This window comes from Strix aluco, chromosome 7 (assembly GCF_031877795.1).
Source record: "Strix aluco isolate bStrAlu1 chromosome 7, bStrAlu1.hap1, whole genome shotgun sequence".
NCBI lineage: Eukaryota > Metazoa > Chordata > Aves > Strigiformes > Strigidae > Strix > Strix aluco.
Genome location: NC_133937.1, coordinates 12,090,688 through 12,111,575, shown reverse-complemented (window position 1 = coordinate 12,111,575; position 20,888 = coordinate 12,090,688). Strand labels below are relative to the sequence as shown.

At 36.3% G+C, this 20,888-nt stretch overlaps 1 protein-coding gene across 1 annotated transcript in view; it reads left to right on the top strand.

Moving 5' to 3' along the window:
* NRG3 (neuregulin 3) overlaps nucleotides 1–20,888 on the top strand; it is a 417,954-nt gene that overhangs the window by 342,937 nt on the left and 54,129 nt on the right. The window contains exon 4 of the mRNA XM_074830488.1: nucleotides 301–327. Coding sequence (XP_074686589.1) covers nucleotides 301–327 — 27 coding nt within the window. The remainder of the gene's footprint in view (nucleotides 1–300; nucleotides 328–20,888) is intronic.

Below are 20,888 nucleotides of genomic sequence, written 5' to 3'. Positions count from 1 at the left end.
AGGCACTTCAGTTGAATATGAATATAATGAGTAAAGATGTTTGTGTCCTTCCCCAAATACACTTCCCTTCTGTGACAGCTCAGTGCCCTAAATTCCTGTCTTAGGACTGCCCTTTGAAGGGGCTTCTTTTTGACCAGTACCCACAGAGTGGGCCCCTGACCCTGCATTGCGTTCTGCAGCTCTGCCATATAAATATTGAATGCTACCAGTGATGATAAAGGACATACTTATATTTTAGTCTATTTTCTAACATTTCTGTCTCTTTTTTCTTTCTTCTTTTACATGCTTTCTTGGGTATAGCAGACCATTTAGGAATTGAATTCATGGGTAAGTTTTCATTTTTCTTCCTTTCACTTGCTAATATTTATCTTGGTGCCTTATCCCAAAGCACATGGAAGTTAATGGGAAGACTCCCATGATCTCCATCAGTGGATTTAGGATTGGGGTCTATTATATTTACTGAGTACATTTTAAATTATATGAAGATTTGATTTTTCTCTTGTACACTGCTGGGGGGCTTAAAGACTACATAATGATGTTTTGGTATTTTACTGGTGTTTAATGAAATATAATATAAAGATTGTGTGGCCATATGACATTTGAGGAATAATATTTTATATGAGATTTTAGGAAATAATTAATGCCTATCTTCATGTAAAGGAAAGTAAATTTAAAATTAAATTATTTTATTTTTCAGAATTTGATGTTGATTACAATGTTAAATGTAACTAGGTTCAGTATGAACCATTTCATTAGCTTTTAACAGACAAGTCAGGGGAGTACTTTTTCAAAAAGGGACAAAAGTCTGTGATTCTGTGAAATAAGTTAACTTTAGGTTAGGAAAAAGTGAAAGCAGGAATAATAATTGCTTCTTACAATTTTGGAAAGGAAAAGATGATGTTCTATTGACTCAGTTGCTGCCCTGTAATGTATTCATAGCCTGATGGAATGATAGGCTTAACAGGTCACTACTTCACCTCTCAGCTCGTGATCTGCAGAGAGCATAGGTAATTTCCTTGAGGAAGCCGAGGTTTGTCCTTAGCAGAGTTGCTGCATCATTTGTGTAAAAACAGCTTGTGTAAACCGTTACATACAACCGAAAACACTGTAATAAAAACCTTGCAAATTTATGTTGAAGTCACTAAAAAATTACTTTTAATGTCTGTCCTTTCCCTATGTTGAATTTTACTTAATTTTTTTAGATTTTAAAAATAAAAATATGATAGCCTAGTGATTATAAGTGGTGATATGGGGATTTTGTTGACAAGTTGAGTATAAGTTGTCATGAAACCAGTATGGTGATGAGTATTAGCTGTGTAGCAGGCTGCATTAGCAAGAGGATAGCCAGCAGGTTGAGGGATTTTTTTCTACTGCTTTTGGACTTGTGTGACATAGCTAGAGAATGGTCCCTTCTCTAGAGAAGAGTTCTCTCTAGAGAATTATTCTGTGATCTCCAGAAGTTTAGTGTTTCACTTCACTTTATTTGAAACTTTAAAAGTACCGGTGGAATCAGTGCAAGTGTTTTTACAGACTCAGTGGACAAGCACAACTGAGAAATGGTTACTTTAAAGGCGCTGCATAACTATCCCAGTTACAGTGCTTAACTTAAATTGTAAGCAGCAGTCTTGAGGCATATGAATTGAAGGACAAGCATAGACATAAAAGAAACAGGATAAGGAGTATGTATAAGATTCTTAGAGTGAGCCTTTCCATAAGAAGCAGGAAAGTGTTACCCAGGAGGCAAAGCTGACTTTTTTTAAACTTTTATTTTGAGCATTTTAGTTTCTTCTGTTTTTTTTAAAGACATCTCTTCAAGGCTTGAAACAGAGCCAACCCCTGAAGTCTTGGCTCAGAGTAGTCTTCTCATATGAGTAGCTTTCTGATTGTCTTATTTAATATTGCAACAGATTTTGATGATATAGAAATTAATGAAATCTTGTGTCTTGAGCCTGAAAGTATTATGACAGCAGTCTAAAATGAGGCTTGAGGTCATTTTCTGTGGGATAGAAAAAAGCAAGTTCCAGAATCATACTCAAAAGTGAAATGCTTTTGCTCCTTAAACCTTCCTCCAATTTTTTTGAAGAATTACTTAGGAAGTGTAAGCACATATGGAATCATTAGTGCACACACAGCAAAGTACAAATCCTCACCCTGTATACAGAGAGATCAGGTGACAGCATACTTATCAAATTAGGGCCACTTATGCAAAGCCTCTCCAATGAGTTTACTTCTGTACTGTAGATATTAATTGCAATTAGTGGGAAAAGTATTTTCCAGTTATGAAGAATAACAACGTATAGATGCTGCAGAGCTTAGCCTTGTTTGTACGTGATCCAGAGAACACTCTTTCTTCTGTTTTTATTGCATTTGTGGACTCAGTTGCCTTAAGAATTCCATTTCCATTGTCATCTTCCAGAAATTTTGCTTGAAAACCCTGTAAGCCTGGATTCCCTGTGAAGGTTGAACTCCTTCCACAGTAGGTAAAACTAAAATCTCATGTAGATAGGAAAATCTGTCTATAGAGGTGCCCCAGGGGACAGATGAAATGTACACTAACTGCACATCTAGCTTAGTGTGCATTTGCCAAGGAAAGTAGATGAGCATAGTCATTTTTTTTTTGCTAGACTCTCAAGAATCATTGGAGTGTATATACATACCCAGTCCTTTTACTGTCCTATTAGGGATCTATGGCCCATGAATTTGTGTATCCTTTTGTGAACCAGCTGATACTGTCTTCTTCCACAAGCTCCTGTGGCAACCAGGTCCAGAGCTCAGTAGTTAAGAGGCTATGTACATTGTTTTTCCATTTCCTGCTGAAATCCACTTCCTACCAGATCCTTAGCTCTCACGTGCAGGACGTATTGAACAAGAGTTATGCATTCAGTTTATCTACCACACTGACTGTTGTGTTAACTGCTGTCATGCTCTCACACCCCCTTCCCTTTTTGGATATTGTTAGGTTTATGTTCCATACAATATTCAATATTGTGCATTCCCAAACATGAATACCTGATACTTTAATATTGTTGCTGGCTTTGGTTTGCGGTGTCTGTATATGGATAGCAGAGATAAATGCAGGCATATTAATGTGGCATATTAACGTGGCATATCTGTTTTAAAATGTTGCAAATGTAACAATTAATGTACGGTTCTGATGTATGCATGTGCAGCTTCTCTTGAATTAAGTGAAAACCAGGTATGTGTTCAAGGAACACTATGTCCTTAAAAATGTGGATTTATGTATTATGATTTGAGTGGCCAAGCTTTATGAAATTTCTGGTGATAAGGAAATGCTTTATACTTCCTAGTACCTCAAAAAAAAGAAAAGTCTTGTGAGAGCTAGATTCAATTTCCATCTCTGATGTGATCTTCCAGAAGGGCTTTGGGCAAGGTATTTTAATCTCTCTATGCCTTAGATTCTCAGTTACAGTAATTTTTGTCAGGCTTTCTGCATTTAGATTCCTCAGCTCTCTGGGGAATATCTTTCAGTAGTGTGTAACACAGAAACTATTTCTTCCTTGCAAGAGGGTGCAGACTTCGCTGCCTCCTTGCCAGTGCTCCCTGGTTCCTCATAAGAGAGCACGGCAGTGTGGGGGGGAGAATAGTGTACAGCTCATGCAGGAGGGCAGTGCACCTGGTTTGGATTAGTGCACATGCCTGCATGGTTCCCCATGTCTTACCAGTGATGATGCATGCAATTTTATTTAAATTTCCAACACAAAGGTAAGTAAATATTATCACAATGTTCCTACAAACTGGAAATCTACTAATTGTATTAACAGTTTCCTGTCAATTGAGAACAGGCTGGCTGTTGGTAATGCTCATGTGAGGCACCGAGCTTGTAAAAAAAAGAAAGATTGAAAGAAGCAGCTTTTATTCAATGAGAAAACTAAATGATGTATTGTTAGCATTAGATAGCATGGGGATATGAGTATCTACAGCTTATTATCATTTTTTGACTCAAGTGGTTAACTGCACTTGCAGGCTGAATGGTTTATTTTTGTCTGATGGAAAATTTGGTGATGAAACCAAATACCTCTGATAGCCAGTGTGGCTGATCAGGTTACTTTGGTGCTACAGGTAGCAGTTGAAAGCTGAGTTGTGGAGACTGACCTCATGCACGTGGTCCCAGCTGCAGAACGAAAACATTGCTTTAACTGCCAGATAAAAGGAGATGCAAAAGCCTCAGAGTGATCTTTGGAAATAAGTATTCTGGGCAAAGAGTCAGTGCCAGAGACAAGAAGCCATCAGTTTTACTCATTTCTTACACTGAGAATGAGTAGAGTTAAGGTGTGTTAAGGGATGAACCATGAAGGTGAGTGAGTATTGGAAAAACCTGCTACAATACATGAACAAATATGAGTATTTCAGCAATTCACCTACACTGCCTAATTGATGATCCAGAATCTTTGTCTTTTGTTCTGTAACTAATTTATGATGGTACAGTTGAAAATAAAATGTCCTGAGAAAGTGCAATAGGCAGGTTGCTACAGTTTTGATGGAAATAGTCATTACATGAAATAGTCCTCGTTCTTAGGCTGCTTAGCAGTTAAACCAATATCAGTGGCGTAAACAGTTACAATGTGATAACTTGAATCTCCCCATGCATGAATTGCAGAAATAACGCAGCAGTTGCTATATTTAGTTGCTACGTTTAACTTGCTGATAACTTGGGCCTTACATAGGAAATTACTATTTTTCCTTAGAACTAGTTATCTTTTCTGGAAAAATCAGAAGTTTCACTGAAGTCAATGGAGTATGAATGATATATAATACCCTTGTAAGCAGTGAATCATTAAATAACATTTAATTGAGCAGAGCAATAAAGTAACTCAAGAACAGGATCCTATTAAAATTTATGTATCTCCTTGCAACGACTACAATGTGAAATGTGTTCAGTTTTCTGTACTCAGAGCAGTTGTTAATATTGGAGAAGATGGTGCATGCTTTATTTTCACTATGCTGATTCACGCTGCCTCGTCATTGCCATAAGATGGTTGTATGCCTAATACTCCAGGAACACATGATCCAGTTGACTAAATTGACTCTGTGACCTTGTGTCACGCACTATAACAGATGCATTTTGATTTTTCCAAACCACAAAATTTGCTTTTGCTGATGGGCAGTATAAGCAAGACTGCAACAATTTAGTATTTTTCCTGTTTGCGAAGAATAAAAAGGCAAAGTTCATTAGTTCATGCACAGCTCACAAAATGTGCAGCTGGTGAGCTGTCCTCTGAAACTCAATGTCTTGTAGCAGCAAACAGACAACGAAAACAAATAAGCAGTGTTTGCATGGATGGTCCTAGCCTTAGTTACCATTTAGCAGCTCTTTATCTATTCAGAAACACTCTTGTCCTGCTGGAAGAGAGGATGAATGTTCATTTACATGAGCAAAGAATGTACATGTTCTAAAGGACATATGTTTAAAAAATAAAGTTCAGTTTTCCCTGTATTCCTTTTTTAAAGTATGAAGCAGATAGATCCTTTTCTGGTAATATGGCACACTGGCTGGTTTTATGCTACTGTTTACACAAAATCTGTTATTAGGGATTCTGATCACAATCATCCCCCAGTACTATCAAAGCATATCTACCTAATAATTATATTGTTGTTAATCATAAGCATTTAAAATATTTCATCTGTACTCCTTCAGAAAATCCTTGAAGAACTGAGAGGGGCTATTCTGATAGGCATTGATACTTCTAATGTTTACTGCCATTGTTGTTGTCACTCCTTGAATCCCTTTGTTCTTCATCCTGCCCCAACTTTTCATTACCCTCTTCTGATTTTACCTTTTCAAATGTAGTAAAGGCTTTGCTCTTGGGACCTTGTCTTTCTGTTTGCTTTGTGAAATACCTGTCCTTTTTAAGGATGCTGCAAAGTATCCTGAGGCATGAAATGGCTTAAGATCTTTAGCACTTTCCATGGGATTCTTTTAGCTGGGAAGAAGAGTCATTTATCACCTCTGGAGAAAAGAGACATGAGCACCAGAAGAGAGAGTTTATAGAAACAGCCGATGTGTAAGTGCTAGAAGAGTAATGGATGAAGCAGAGGTTCCTCTTTCCTGGAGGAAGCTCTGCCAGTGGTTGTACCTGTTTAGGAAAACGTACCTCTTAAATGAAAGTCAGTGTGCATCTGATGAACTTGTTGCAGGCTGCCTTACAACATCTTGGCTCGGTTTGGGGGATATGGTTTGGTTTTGCTTTAGTGGGAGGGAGAGATTTATCCCTAGGTGTTTTGTGACTTAGCTACCATCTTGGTTCAGTGCTACTGTCTGTATTTTTCTCAGTATGTCATTTTTCCAATTTATCTGCATTTTCTGTATTGATAATGAACTGGGTTGGATTAACTTGCATTATTTTTAAAAGGCAAGACTAAGATTTACCATGTGGTTAACTTATATGTGCTGTTAATCGCCTGTAGTGCTTTATCAAAATAGTAATTCTGTGAACTATGTGGATAAAATGGATAAAATAGTGTTAATATATGTAACTGATGACCTTCCTCTGTGTTTGGTTTCTTCTGCTTTCCCTATCTGAAGCTACTAATCATTTGTGATGAAACTTATGGAAACTAAAAAAAAATGATAACACAGTATATTGACAAGTTTAGAAAGCCAGAATTGATCTGGGTTTCTCTGTTTTTCTGGGGGCTGAGTTGGGAGGAGGTGCTAGTTGCATTAAGCCAGGTATCAGTCTGTAAAAGTGGGTGTATGTCATCAGTAATTCGACATATAACCATTTATCTCTCACTTCCACTGTGAATGTGTACTCTGTACTGATGCATGTGCTGATCAGGGACATACTAGTAAGGTCAGTTATCTGTGGATTAGAAAAGAGAATTTGTGAAGGGTTAAACATGGATATTGTGTACAAGCATCCAGGTAAGTTTCCATGTAACTCCTTGTGCCAGGTGCAAACCTATTCTGCATGGTGCTGGTTTCAAGATCGTTCATGCGGTATTGTCACCTTGGGGAGAAAGGATCTGTGCTTTGAGGCTGGATTTCAACTGAGGACACAGCATCTCATCTGCATACAGAGGGGCTTTGCTGTATTATGTCTCTATGTATGCAAACTATGTGTAAATTCTGGTTTGGGATTAGGCATGTGCCATAGGTTCCTGCTTGGCTGGTGTATCTCAGAGGTAAACACTTTTTATCGTGAAATACAGGTAACTGGATGGCACCAACACTGAACAGACAGCTGTGTATTTAAATGTGACCTTATATCCAGTCAGTCTCGTAGCCTGCATTTTGAATGTGGTATTTAGGTAAATGCTTCGCTGAGCTTGAGGAATTGTTAAAACTGACACCACAAGGGTATGGTAATGCAATTAGATGACTTGCAATGTTGAGATTTTACTCTTGGCCTTGTTTGGTCTCGGTTGCAGTTTAACCAGATGCAAAAATATGTAGACAGTGACTCATATATATTGTATGCTACTGAAACAAGCCTAGCAGAACAAAGGCGAGATCTGTATGTCAAAGGTGATGGTACAGATAGCTGCCAGAAGACTTGCCAGTGAGACTTCATATTTCCACTTGAGAGAGGACCTGGGAGGAGGCTTCAAAGCAGTAAGTACAATCCAGACTGCCCACGAGAACTTGGAATCCATTGTTAGGCTACTAGGGTTGGGTTTTTTTATTAGTAGAACGTTGTTTACTGTGTACTGAAGTTATCTTGCTACAGGAGAAGAGACTCCAAATGCCAGAGCTGTGCCATGTTTATGCAGCCACAGTGAATCAGTGTTACTTTGTCCTTTTCCTACTTGGAGGTGTTATGTAGATGTCAAGTCTCATTCAGTAAATGATGCAAGGATTTGAAAAGCATAAGGTAAGTATCGCAATAAATGTTCCATGACAGTGGTGCGCTTGTAATGTATATTATGGTTGTATAGAAAAAATGGATGTTTCTGACAGTGAACTAAATCTTTCTGTGTCCTCTGTGCCTAGAATGAGTAGAGACAGTGTCCTGCCAGTAATTGCTGGAAGCAGAGGAGAAGGGTAAGCAGTGTGGAAAAATTGACAATGCACTATGTAGAGCACTAAATTATTTTTTCATGTACTTCCTTTTCTTTTCTTTTGCAGGAGCTGTAGGATATTGGCATGTGGAGAAGTGCAGACATTATTCCTACTCTGGCTGATTGTTTTTAATAAAGTTATTTTTATAATTGAAAATTGTCTCATGATCCCATTTCCTGTCCCCATCAGCATGAGTTTATCCCCATTTAACTAACCTGTCTGTGATGAAAAAGTTATCTATCAGTATTTGCTTCTGACTAAGCCCAAGAGTTATCTGGGAAACAAGCCTGAACAGCAGAAAAGGAAGGGGAGAAACAAGTAGTGTGTATTAGTGTACACGTATTGGTTTTGCATGCTCAATTCTTAACAACAGTTTAAATAATCACAGAACTGCAAACTGCTGCATGCAGATGACAGACAAGCTTTTTTGTTTACCAGTGCTGACTTTTCATCTTTGAATGATAAAACTAATCGCCATGAAGTATTTTCATTTAGTATAGTTTCAGGATTTTCAAACACCATTTGGATCATGATCATGTAGTTTAGTCACTGTGGTTATATTTATTATATCAGTCATCCAGTAATTTTCATATGAATTAATATGGTCCTTTTTTATTTTTGTGATAAGTTAATTATGTACTACTTCATGCCTACATTAGCAAGTAAACTCTATTGAATATAGTATTAATCTATGGTTATTCTTTCAGGGTTCTTGTAATTTTGCATTTCAAATTCAAATAGAAAGGAAAATAAAAATGGAAATATAAAATAATAACCTGGTAATGGAGCAGAATAAAATGTGACAGTACTGAAGTTCTCAGCAGAATTAACTGAAACACTTTAGGGTCTTCACTATTTGACAGTGCAATACAAAAAAATCCATTCATAATAACAGGTAGAGAAGAGCTAGACAAAATGAATTAGACTTAGACCAAGCAGTATGTAGAGGAGGCAGAAGTGAGAGAAAAGCAGTTTATTTGCATTTAAGAGCATTAATACTTCTATTAGTAGTTTCCACACATTGCTGTTAATGGCTAGGACTGCAAGCTGTTTACGTCGTTGAAATAATGACGTTAGTCTCCAAAAGTACAACTTTTAAGTCATGAAAGGAACATGGAGTTAAATCAACTGAAGAACTTCCATACTGCCGTGCCGAATGCTGCCCTGCGTAAGCCTTACCTTCGTTGTGTGCGGTGGCCAGCTGCACTCTCAGCCTTCTTGCCAGTCTGCCATGGCATGGGATAAGCACCAAGTTCTTCAGCGCTGTAAAGACTTAAGTGTCTCTGTGCAAGCCAAGAATATTTAAAATTGATGCCTACAAAGACTTCAGGTGTTTTCAGAGTATTAGTTGACTGGAAATTTTGAGAATTGCAATGTTGAACTTAATAAAAGTTACTTTTGTATTGCTCATGATTTCTGGCTAAAACACATGGAAGTCAGTGGATATGTCAATATAATTTCTGTTATTTCTAATATAATCTACAGCACTTGAAATCAAGATCAAATGTGTGACTGGATTCACATATGAAGTGAGCTCATCCTTTTCCTGATTGGCTCCAAATCTTCTAAAGCTGAAAACCAGATAAATCCCTCAGCAGTAGTTACAAAACCTAGCATGTATAAGTAATTTTGTCTAATTGTGCAAAGCTAGGAATATCTTCCTTTCCTCTCTTGAACTTTCATTATTCTTCTTCTTATCTTTTCTCTTTTGTACCCACCTCATTCTTTTCCTTTTTCTATACCCCTGCAGACTTTCCTTTTCTATTAGTTTCATAAATAAATTAGTTTCGTAAACCCAGAAGTGATACAGTGTTTGAAAAACAGGAGTTGCAATATACACTAACTTGCCCAGTTCATAAAATATGAATGCTCAGAAAATTAATGCAGCACTGTTAATGCAGTTAATCAGCTTTAGAAAAACAAAGATACGTATTTATCACGATAATATACACTTACCTGGGATATTAATGAAAAAATACCAGCTACTTTGTTTTCTGTATTCTACACTGTGCTTGTCACTCTCATTCAACTAATTTCAATTTGTGTTCAGGATCAGGACAATTTGCTTCTGATGAGAAAAGTTTAGCTGTCTTACTAGTCACTGTTTTCTTTGAGGTAGGGTAAGGTAGAGTCTATGCACTGAATATGAATATGCTGGAAATTTTGTATGTTACGATGGACTTACAGGGTAGACCTTTAAAATTGTTGAGCTATAAATAGTCACATGTCATGCATTGTTAAATGTGTAGCATGAAAAAAAATAAGACTTTATTAAATTCAACTGAATAACCTTCCTCAGCAAGACTAGCACTGACTCCTGCTAATTTTGCTGCATGAAGTTTCTTTATGCTTCTATACTTTCAATAATGTGCTTAAGACAAAAACAAGAAAGTGTCCTCAGTTAACTGTTAATTTAATGAATGATGAAGGGAAAATCACCAAAACAAGTAAATGTTTTATTTCAGTCATTTTTCTTTTCTTGTAAATTTCTTTAGTGTGCTTTTAAAGTTTCACTTGCCTGATGGAGTCTCTTTTCAAGGTAAGGTAGTACCAGAGCATTTCATTCTTCCAATTAGTAGTGAATCTTGTCTTGAAATAAGATGGCTGACCATTAGTGGGAAAAGGTTGGGGAATCCTATAAAAATCCTATAGAAACAAATCAAACCATTTTAAGTTAATTTATTCCAAGAAGTGACTGAATGGTGAACTGGAGAGAAAAGGTGGATGTACTTGTCTTAAGTGATGCTGTTTCTTTGAAGTTAAATAGCTATTCATGTGTTTTTCCCAAGATTACTTATTTTAAGCTGCATGTACTACTCAAGATTTTGCTCCAATAAAACTAAATTATCTCATGAAAACCTCAACAAAAATATGGAAATTCTATTACTTATGAATGGTTTGCCTAATGTAACTAGTGATTTGCGAGAACTACACTGGAAGGGGAATATCTTACTTCTCAGTATTGGATCAGAGTTTTCTGATTGACTGTGATACAATTGGTGTGGATAGAGGACATTTGAAAGACAATTAAAATGCATGCCTTGTCATCAATGCTGCTTTATTCAACTTTTATGGCAGGTGTTGTTCTGCTCAAGGGGAGGGTAATATAAAGCCATTGGCTTGCTTTTTCAAGTGATTTGTAATTTTTTCTATATCTTTTAGGACTTGGTTGTATTCATGTATCAGCTATTTTTATAGTTTCATTGCCTCAATACCTTTATGGATTGGATTTAGCATCTGTAGGCCATGAATCAGTTCAGTAATCATCCTGTTCACTCTGCTCATTTGTGCGTAGTGAGGATCTAACAGTCCTTGTGCAAAGAAAATTCAGAATCACCTATAAGTTTGCAGCTGTAACTCTTACTGATAAACTGCCTTGTGAATTTAGGATTGAAATGTGCTCCAGATACCTTGCTGCACATCTAGCCTGTGTTCCTGGATTCTGATGGTGCTGGTTTACCATCTTACCCATGCAGCAAAAATGGGGACAGAGTCTGTTCCCCTTTTTGGTGCTGTGAAGAATGTGGTGGGGAAACAGTTTGCTTTTTAAGAAGCCCATTCCCTGCGCCATTTCCCCCCAAATTATGCTCAGTTTTCCCAATTCTCTTATAAATTTAAAGCTTCAATTTATATTTGTAGAGTTTCTTCTCTCAATAAAATATGCTAATAAAAATTCATTAAAATAGCACTATATGATTCACTTGTCTTGGATCCTATGATGTAACATTACTGTTCTCTCCCATTCTATACTCCTTATTCTTTATGGTATCAAGGTGTGTACCATCAATCATTTAATTTATCCTTTTGTCATTTTTATTGCTTGCTCGATCTCTTTGATATCTTTATCTTATCCTTCATTCTTTTGCTCTGGGTGTTCTAAAAAATATTGATGCTTGTGTTGATAGAACCGCTGATTGACCTGCTTTGCAAGGTCTTCTGCTGTTCAGAGGAGTCTGTCTCTTGCTGTCATTACTCTTGTGTCACTGTTCTTGAGAGAATAGCTTTCTAACTGTTTACTTCCTTTAGGTATTTTTCCTTTTATTTTTCATCATTTGGCACCCCTCTGTTTGCAGCCATCTCTTAATCCCTGATTATTTTGGTATTGCTATTACTTCTGCTGTTGATGTTATCTTTTCTTTTCTTACCAAAAGTCTGTAATGTTAAATTTTCTGAATTATTCATAAGACCATATATGAACACTGCATTATTCAGCACTTCTTATTTCTTTTATGCCAGAGCCTAAAACCTCTTTATGTATAAATCAATAATAAATGCTAGCCCTCAGTTTTTTCAGAGTTCTTTTTGCCGACCTCATGCCGACTCCAAGGTCCCACCTGTCTTTTAGTTATTTGTGAGGAGCACTGCAGTGCAAGGAACTACATACTTGTTAAAATAATTTAGAGTATCCCTTCCCTCTTTGCTATCTCTTGTCTTTATGCACTAACCTTCCTGTGCAATATATTTGACGTGATTCCTGATTTATAATATATTATTTACTAGCATACAAATCTTTTTTCTCTAATTCTTAATCTTTTATCTGAGAACATTACTTGATACTTACTGTCTTTTCAGATTTAAAGAGGTGGTAATTAAAAAAAAAAAAAAAAAACAACTTGTTTTCTTTTGCTTTATGCCACCTGTTTTGCTCCCTCATGTACTTTTTTATTTCTGTTCCCTGCTTGTCTGAAACTTCTGTCCTCTAGAGCATTACTTGGCATGCCTTTGAGTTTTCCTGTTTACTTAAAAAGTATTTGTAGAATGGAAGCCACAGAACCACTGAATAATTCCGGGGGGAACCTGAAGACCTGAAGGTCTCTAGTCCAACCTGATGCTCAAAGCAAGGTCAGCTCAGGTGCCACCAGGCTGCTCAGGGCTTTATCCAGCTTAGTTTTTAAAAAACGGGGACTGCATGACTTCTCTAGGCAACCTGTTCCAATGCTTGACATACCTAATGGTAAAAGATTTTCCTTATTTCTAGTTAAAATGTCTCAATTTATTATTTGAGTAGAAATATTCTGAAATTATATATTTTCTACTATATTTATTTATATTTCAAACAAATAATTGCTTATTAATACTCAATTCTCTGCTTATTTACGATGTTGTGCTTTTGGTAGGTAAAAAATTATTTAGTCTTGGTTTTGATAGTCCTTTTCTTGCCCTGTCAAAACTCTACTAGTCCTCATTTATTTCTGTCATCTTACTACTACAGAAAGTATGTGATATAATTCTAAAGTAAAGCTTCCTCTCTGGCTTTGTATTATCCAGAACTACAATACATTTTATCAGCTTTATGCAAAAGCAGGTTCTAAAATTAATGAGATGCAGGACATTGTTTTAGGTTAGATCATCATAACTGAAAAGCTAGGAAGTTATTCTATTTTAGAAATCTTTGCTCATGTAATACAGGTTTGTGATACAGAGAATTTGTCACCTAGTACCTGATTTCATGTTAAATTCTGTATTTAGACAAAAATGAAAAGAATTAACTGGAAGTGTTGAGATTTCTAATGGCCAGAAAGATGAGCAAAGCAGTTCAACAATCTTGACAGTCGGTTTATGGAAATACAGTATGTAATCTGCTCTGATTCCTGATATAAGACAATTTAACAGAATTCAGCTGTAGGAGTACCAGGAATAGTAGGATTCACCATCAGTTTATCAATGTTCTTGAAAGATCTTTTGGGTCTAGCACAACAGAATTAGAAACTGTTGAAACAGCTTCCACAATGCAGTCTCATCTTCAAAGAGCCAAAGTAAAAGAGTTATAAACTTTAGATAATGCCCTCAAAATAAGCTTGAAAATTTATTTAAAGCATAGGCCTAGCTTTAAGCAAACACATACTCTATTCTGTAAGTGATTGATAGATGTATACTTTCACAATAGCCTGAATCAGGAGTATAATCATGAAAGGTGGATAAACAGTCAGGATTGACTCATGCCTCGGTGTTGAAAATCTATGATAGGTTCTTTTTTGATTGCTCTTATGCTGTTGCCTTTCTAACATTGTCTGTATTTAAATTTCTTAAATTGTATTGTATATTCCAAATCTATGAACTTTAAGAGAATTTTAATAACTTTTAAAATAAATACCTATTTAGATAGTATTTCTACTTTCATATCTTACTCTTCTTTGTGTTTTAGTGAATATTTACATAGCAAATATGACTAGTATTATTAAAATGTTTTGCATAAGATGTTTTATGACATCGTTCTTCTAGACTGAGATGCATCTATTCCATTTTTATGGTGAGTGGTGGCAGTGAACAAGCAACTCAGTAAATCCAAGTGGAGTTAATAAGAGTATTCTTTCTTTCCTGGTGTTTCTGCTTTTTCTGACGACGCAATCAGCAAAAGGAAGAAGACTAATAACAATCTCCCTTTAGGGACAACTTTTCCTTTCCTACACCATTTTGCATCTTGGCCAGACTTCTTTTTATAAAGTAAGATGCCTATAAAAAGCAGTTTGATTACTAGTTATGATTATTTCATTACGTATTTCTGCTGGCACCCAAAAGTGCTAGTCACTCCTCAAACAAAACAAGGGGCGTGGATGTTTGCTTTGCACTAACCTAAGACACAAATAAACACAAGAGGTAACAACGTGTGTCAGGTTGGGTAAGATGATAGGATATAACCTGGCTCTTCTGGGCTGCTGATCTGACTCCCAGTATGAGAATATTGCAAGATTCTGGGTTACGTTGCACAGATATGCTCATGAAAATATGCAAATGCTCGTGAACGGGAACATACTTGGTTTCAACCTGACATAAGAATGCATATCGAGTATAAGCTTGAGATATTACTAGCACAAGTAAAATAAGTTGGGAGATCGAATGATAGTAACCAAAATGTACTGAAATATGGCAGATGCAAATCTTGACTTCTGAAATACCCTAAGATCACCTTATCAGTGATCACACTGCCATTCTGCATTGATGTTACTTAACAAGCCCGGTAATGCCTTCATATTACACTTCCCCATTCGTATTGTTTGCTGTCTTTTTTGCGTTCAAGACGGTGGTATAATCTCTGGCTTTTGTAACAGGATGTTGGTAACTAAGCATCCACTGGTGAAATGAAAGGGTAATGCAACTTCAGGGAATCATCAGAAGTAGTAGCTCCAATCCATTACCAAAACCATACTATAGCAGGAGGATATCTTTATGCTTTGGGACAAATTTCTACAGTAATTTAGAAGTGGTATATAAATCAGCAATGCTGTTTTACAGAAGTGATTGATAATCTTTTTTAGTTCATTGTACAGTCTAATGGATCAATAGTTTGGGTTTTTAACACTCTGCAGCACGCTAGCACTTTGGATTAGCTACTGTAAACATAAGTTCATAATGTACTCTAGTATCTATTAATAATGTATTAACTTACGCAGATAAAAGTACAATAGTACAAAAACCTGACCTGATTGTATTAGTTTTATTCATTAATAGTGTATTTACTCGAAGTAAATGTCGAAGAAAAATTTACTTCTCAAGTAGTATCTTAATTAAACTAAAATAAAATTTATTAAAAAAATACTAAAATTTCAGAATGCAGTAAGTTTCCAGTCAATTCATGAGCAAATGTAAATGTCCTAAAATTGGATTTAACTCTTATTGAGATATGTGCAAAAAAAAAATAAATTAAAATAATTTGCAGGTGTTTAGAATTGAATGATGATGCCTTCCATGATATTATTTCCCAAATTTTACACTACACTAATGCAGCAAGTTGCAACACAGCATTATTCTAAAGCAATTATTTGCTGGTACTAATCTAGATCTTTAGTGTTACAGCTGAGATATGAAAGGAAGATAATCAGACATTTCCTCTACCATAACTAATTTTTCAGTACTGTTCATACCTTAATCTGTGACATTTACATTTAAAGTCATTTACAGTGATAGATTCTCTGAATAAGGTGAGGGCTTTTGAGCATCCTTTTGTGACAAGGTTTTTTTTGGTGGCCATTTTAGCTTTTTTTTTTCTTTTTTTTTTAATTGCAAGGATTACATAACTGAATTCCTTCTATAAGTATAGCGCCTTTGTGTAAAGCCTTTTGTTTTAATCAGAGATCTTTGTGCTATTCTCTCTGTCTTCCTGACAATGCAAATATATTTTAACCCTGCCATGATGCTGATGATTTGTTTTGTTTTCCTGAGTTCTACAAATCATTTTAGAATTGTGTGATTCCGTGTCTTCAACTTTAAACATTGTGTTGAAGGGTCATGTGGTCATTTTTTCTGTTCCACAGACTTTGTAAACATTGCCATGGCCTTGCTTTTCCAATGTAGCTTCTGTATGATTATCAGCTGGTGCAGCTGAGTTTGTCTTTCTTAACAAAATGCATAGAGAGGATTTACATTACAGGTTATGTGGTCTTAGATAGTCTTGAGCACTTAAGTTTTGAACCAGTATCAAACTGATGATTATTTTGAGATTATTTTAGTAAGGGTGGGTTATGGAAGTAAATATGGTCTGAAGGAAAGAGTATTTTTTTATAAATGGAGGATAAGAAACTTGTGAAATCTGTTCCAGCTGCTTAAAAGGGAAACAGTTTTGCAGATTGGAAATGTAAAACAATGCAATCAAATATTTTGATAGTTTAAAAAAATGTATTTTCCCCACCATGATAGGCGGTAAAAAGCAGAAAATAATATGTTTTTTCCTCTTTTTTGTCCCTTTCTGTGTTATATACGTTGATTTTTTTCCCTGTCATTTAGCTTGAATGTAAAAGGATATAGTCATTTTCTTTAATGTTATTTTCCATTTTCTTCAGCAAGTGATCATACATTAAGATCTCTTATTCACTAAGTAGTCTGAATGCAACTGTGTGAGCTTTTTTAGTTAGCCACCCAAAAAAATTAATCGTAGAACATCTTTCAGTTTTGGAAACCAAAGGTAACCTTTTACGCTTTTAATGACTGTACTTGTATGTTAGGTTTGTTAGGAGGTTTTTTTAAGTTTCTCCCGCAGTTTGTTAGACATATCTGATGGTAAAAAACTTTGCCATCTTCAGTCATATCTGACCTGTCCCATTTAGATGGGAATAGCAGAGTGATACGTCAAAGACCAGAGTAATCCCCTACACAGCAGAGGGCTGCCAGCTGGCAGCCAGTGTTTCCATTAGGTTTAATGAAAAGGTGAGCTGGTACAGCTGGTACAGTAGCACAGATGAGAACAGAAACAGAATTGCAGGCAGCTATGAATTCATTGAAAGAGTGATGGCAAGAAACAGATAAAGAATTTTGACCACAGGTTTACTTTCCTAACCAAGAAGAAATGAGTCTCTTTTTGAAGAATTTGGTTCTACTGAGTACCTGGATATAAATGTGAGATTTCTGTTGTGCAGTATGATAAAATGCATGGTAGCAAACTGATTTGAAACTGTATACTTAGTTAACAGAAATGATTTCAGATAACATGTGCTCTCAGTTACTAGTTGACTGAATTGTCTCTGAAATGAATATGTGATTAAAAAGTATCAAAACCATATTTTTGTATCCCACGTACCACAACAGATTCTAACTTGTACTTCTAATAAGAATAATTCCTAGAAGTAATGTAATTTATGTAACCTGGCATTCACATCTTTTATCACTGCACCTGTGAAAAGAACTTCATTTTACACTGGTGGGGGATTAAAAGATATAACCTGCAAATGCACCTATACCTTACAATAATCTGTTAAGTGGCTAAATGTATAAATACATGACTATATTAGATGAAACAAAGCTTAATTCCTGACAGAAAATATCAGAAGAATCAATTCTAAAATCAAAAGTTTCGTGAACTAAAATGCAACTCAAGTAAAATGAAATAAGGTTGTTAATGGAAAATTACTGAACTCACGATTTTTTTTTTTGTCTGTGGAAATACCTAAACCAGCTATCTAGTGTATAGATTCCTATTCTATTTTCTGGAATCCTTTCTAGTTTTGTATTTTCTATTCTGGCTTCTATTTTTGCTAAAGCATCTGCACACCCATTTAAAGTCACTTTTTTTTCATTTGTGTTACACAGAGGAAAATCCCCATACTGTCATTCTAATCTAACCTACTGATCTAATTGTGCGCTATCTAATGATGCATCCCATTTTGTCCAGGCACAATTATAGCAGTTTATGAAAGTACATTTTCCTTCCCTTAAGAATGTTACTGATATGGATGATCGTGTTGTGGGTGCTGTACTGCTGGTTTCTGTTCTCTGGACAGGAAGTGGAAAGGAACCATTTCAAGTCATCTACTACTAGGAAATATTACAAAGGAAAATGGTTTCTTACTCTGAATTTAATCATTCTTGGTTAATAAGTTTGTCATTACTCTAAAAATCTAAAGTACCACGCAGGTAAGAGGTTATGCAGTTCGTTATTTTAATGTTGTTGAATTAGAAAACAGCTCCTGAGATGAACCAGTCATACATAGTCCATTACCAGAGAAAGTCGGATCCTTCCACTGCCTGCAAGGTTTGGCCATGGTGTGATAACCATAACTTAAAATTTGCTTCCTTCTCTACGGATGGAGGGGACTGATGTGAAGACAATCTAATGATATAGGAATGCCATTTGATTCTTAGAGGACTTTGTAGAAAGCTTTGCAGTTACTTAATAACAGTGCCCACCTGCTTTTTTGGGGTGCCTCTTTATGCCCACCATCCTTCCCTGAGGCAAAGCACACATATGCTCAGCAGCTTTCTGGCTTCCCCCTGCTGAACGCAGCTCTCGCCACACATAGTCTGTGGTGTCAGAACCGCTTTGGCAGCTGTGCTTGGATTCTTCCACCTCCCTAAAGAGGCACAAATGCTGTGCTGAGTAGCTCACCCACTCACCCATGCCACACATGCCAGGGTATGCTCATGTGTACCTCTGAGGGTAGGTATCTATGCGATTTTAATGGTTGTAGTAGGTTCAACACTCACAGGTAGAGCTGCCAGCCTTTTTGTGAAACTGCTGATAGATACCTTTTTGTTCAGCGTAACACATCTCCATAACTGCCTGATGGAGAATGTGCACCCATTGCTCCTTTATGACCATGTATCCCCCGGTATCTGCCTAATTTGTCTTAGGTAGGGATAAAGAAACCATTGAAGCTCTGTACAAAACCACAGGGGTACCTCTATAAAATAAGTAAATTCCAGTTATTTTACACTGTTAGTGTTACGCTTGGTGTTTTCAAGAGCAGTTGTTATGAATATAGTGAAGAAATAATGTTCTATCATCCAAAATACTGTGTGTGATATGTCTGAACCCTTGTCTTTGCTGCTGTGCCCTTCTGCACCTCCTGCTAAATTGCTGCTTTTTAGGGAGGAGACAAGTAGTGACTGAAAAACACCCTTGTCTGCTGGATTACTTCCCAGGGTTGTTTGCTCAGCATGGAGCATGATGGATCGGTGTTGTAAACTGCTGTAATCCCTCCTGTTGACCCATGTTTGTATGCTAAATCGATTAAGACAGAAGCTGATGTAGGCAGGAAAGGTAAAGTTAAAAACAGAGGGTAAAGTCCAGTGCCTCTTCAAGAAAACAAGGAGAAACCACTTCAGTGCTGGCTAGGAGACAGCGTACTCAGCTAGAAAAGGCAGCAGTGATTCTGTGAAACGTGATTCTGTTGTTTCCTGTTACCTAAAAGCAAAGTCTGGGAATGAAGGGTGTCATGGTGGAAGTGAAGCCAGGAGTTTTGCTGAGGGAAAAAGTCAGTAAGTGTTACAGCCAGTCTGCTTCTGAGTGAGAAAATCAGTGTCGGTCTGGGGAAAAGCATCAATAAAATGTCCCTTTAAGTGAATGTTCAGATTTTAAGACAAATGAAGGTTGTTCTAGTGTGGATGGTGACCTGTTGTACATTGGACTACTTCTGCAAGTTTCTGTTTTTGCAAACATGAGGAACCTTTTTCCTGGCTGTTCTGTTAGGTGAAATATGAGTGTCTGATTCAGAACAGTTCATGGCTTTGTACAGCACCTTGTAAATGTACCATTGCTAAGTTTCATATTGGGATTTAATTAATTTTGTTTTTCATGTGGTAGTATTTCTTATTTCTGCATATTTCTATAGGCATTTCTGTCACTGAAAATGAAGTCATTTTTTTCTTATTTAATTTTCATGACATGGTGCATTCTTTAATTTAGATTTCCAGTTTGCCCAGGTAAAACTCTTATATACCCCTTTGCACTAGTTTTAACACAGTCTAAGTATATAATCATTATTTATTGGACTTTATTAGTGGATAAATATGCTGAACATCTACTAAAAGGCTTTATAGGTTTTTAACATACAAGATTATTGTATTATGTCATTCAAAGCCATAAGAGCAGCCCAGTTTTAAGGGGAAGTGTAAACTTAATTGCTCCTTTCCATGTCTTCCACTAGAAAATAGTTGATATTATGCACACTTTGGAGCATGTCACTAACTTGCTTTTTTCAATAACAGCAGATGATTGGGCACTGACCCCAAACTACTTATCAAAGTAAAATTTCCAAGCTGACATTGAATCAGGGTTGTTTTACATATGGAAAGAATATAGCATGTAAGAAAAATGACACTGTAGAAGAAGTTATAATATGGAAAGTATATAGCATGTAAGAAACATACCAGCACTGTACAAGTAGTTATAATAGGGAAACCATTTATCTGTTTATCCATCACAGGTGACTTGTAGGGTGAAAGCATGCTATGTGGCACATAGAACACTATGCAGTACTTGCAGCATGAAGGAATGAAGCAACATCTAAAGAAACACAGAAAAGGAGTCTGCATTTATTAAGTGTCTTTATTAAGTGAATGAATCTTACTTATAAGAAGCGCCATGAACCTTCTCTGTACAGAGAGGTGCATCACCATAGAAAGTACAGCTTGAATTTAATAGGAAGATTTTGAT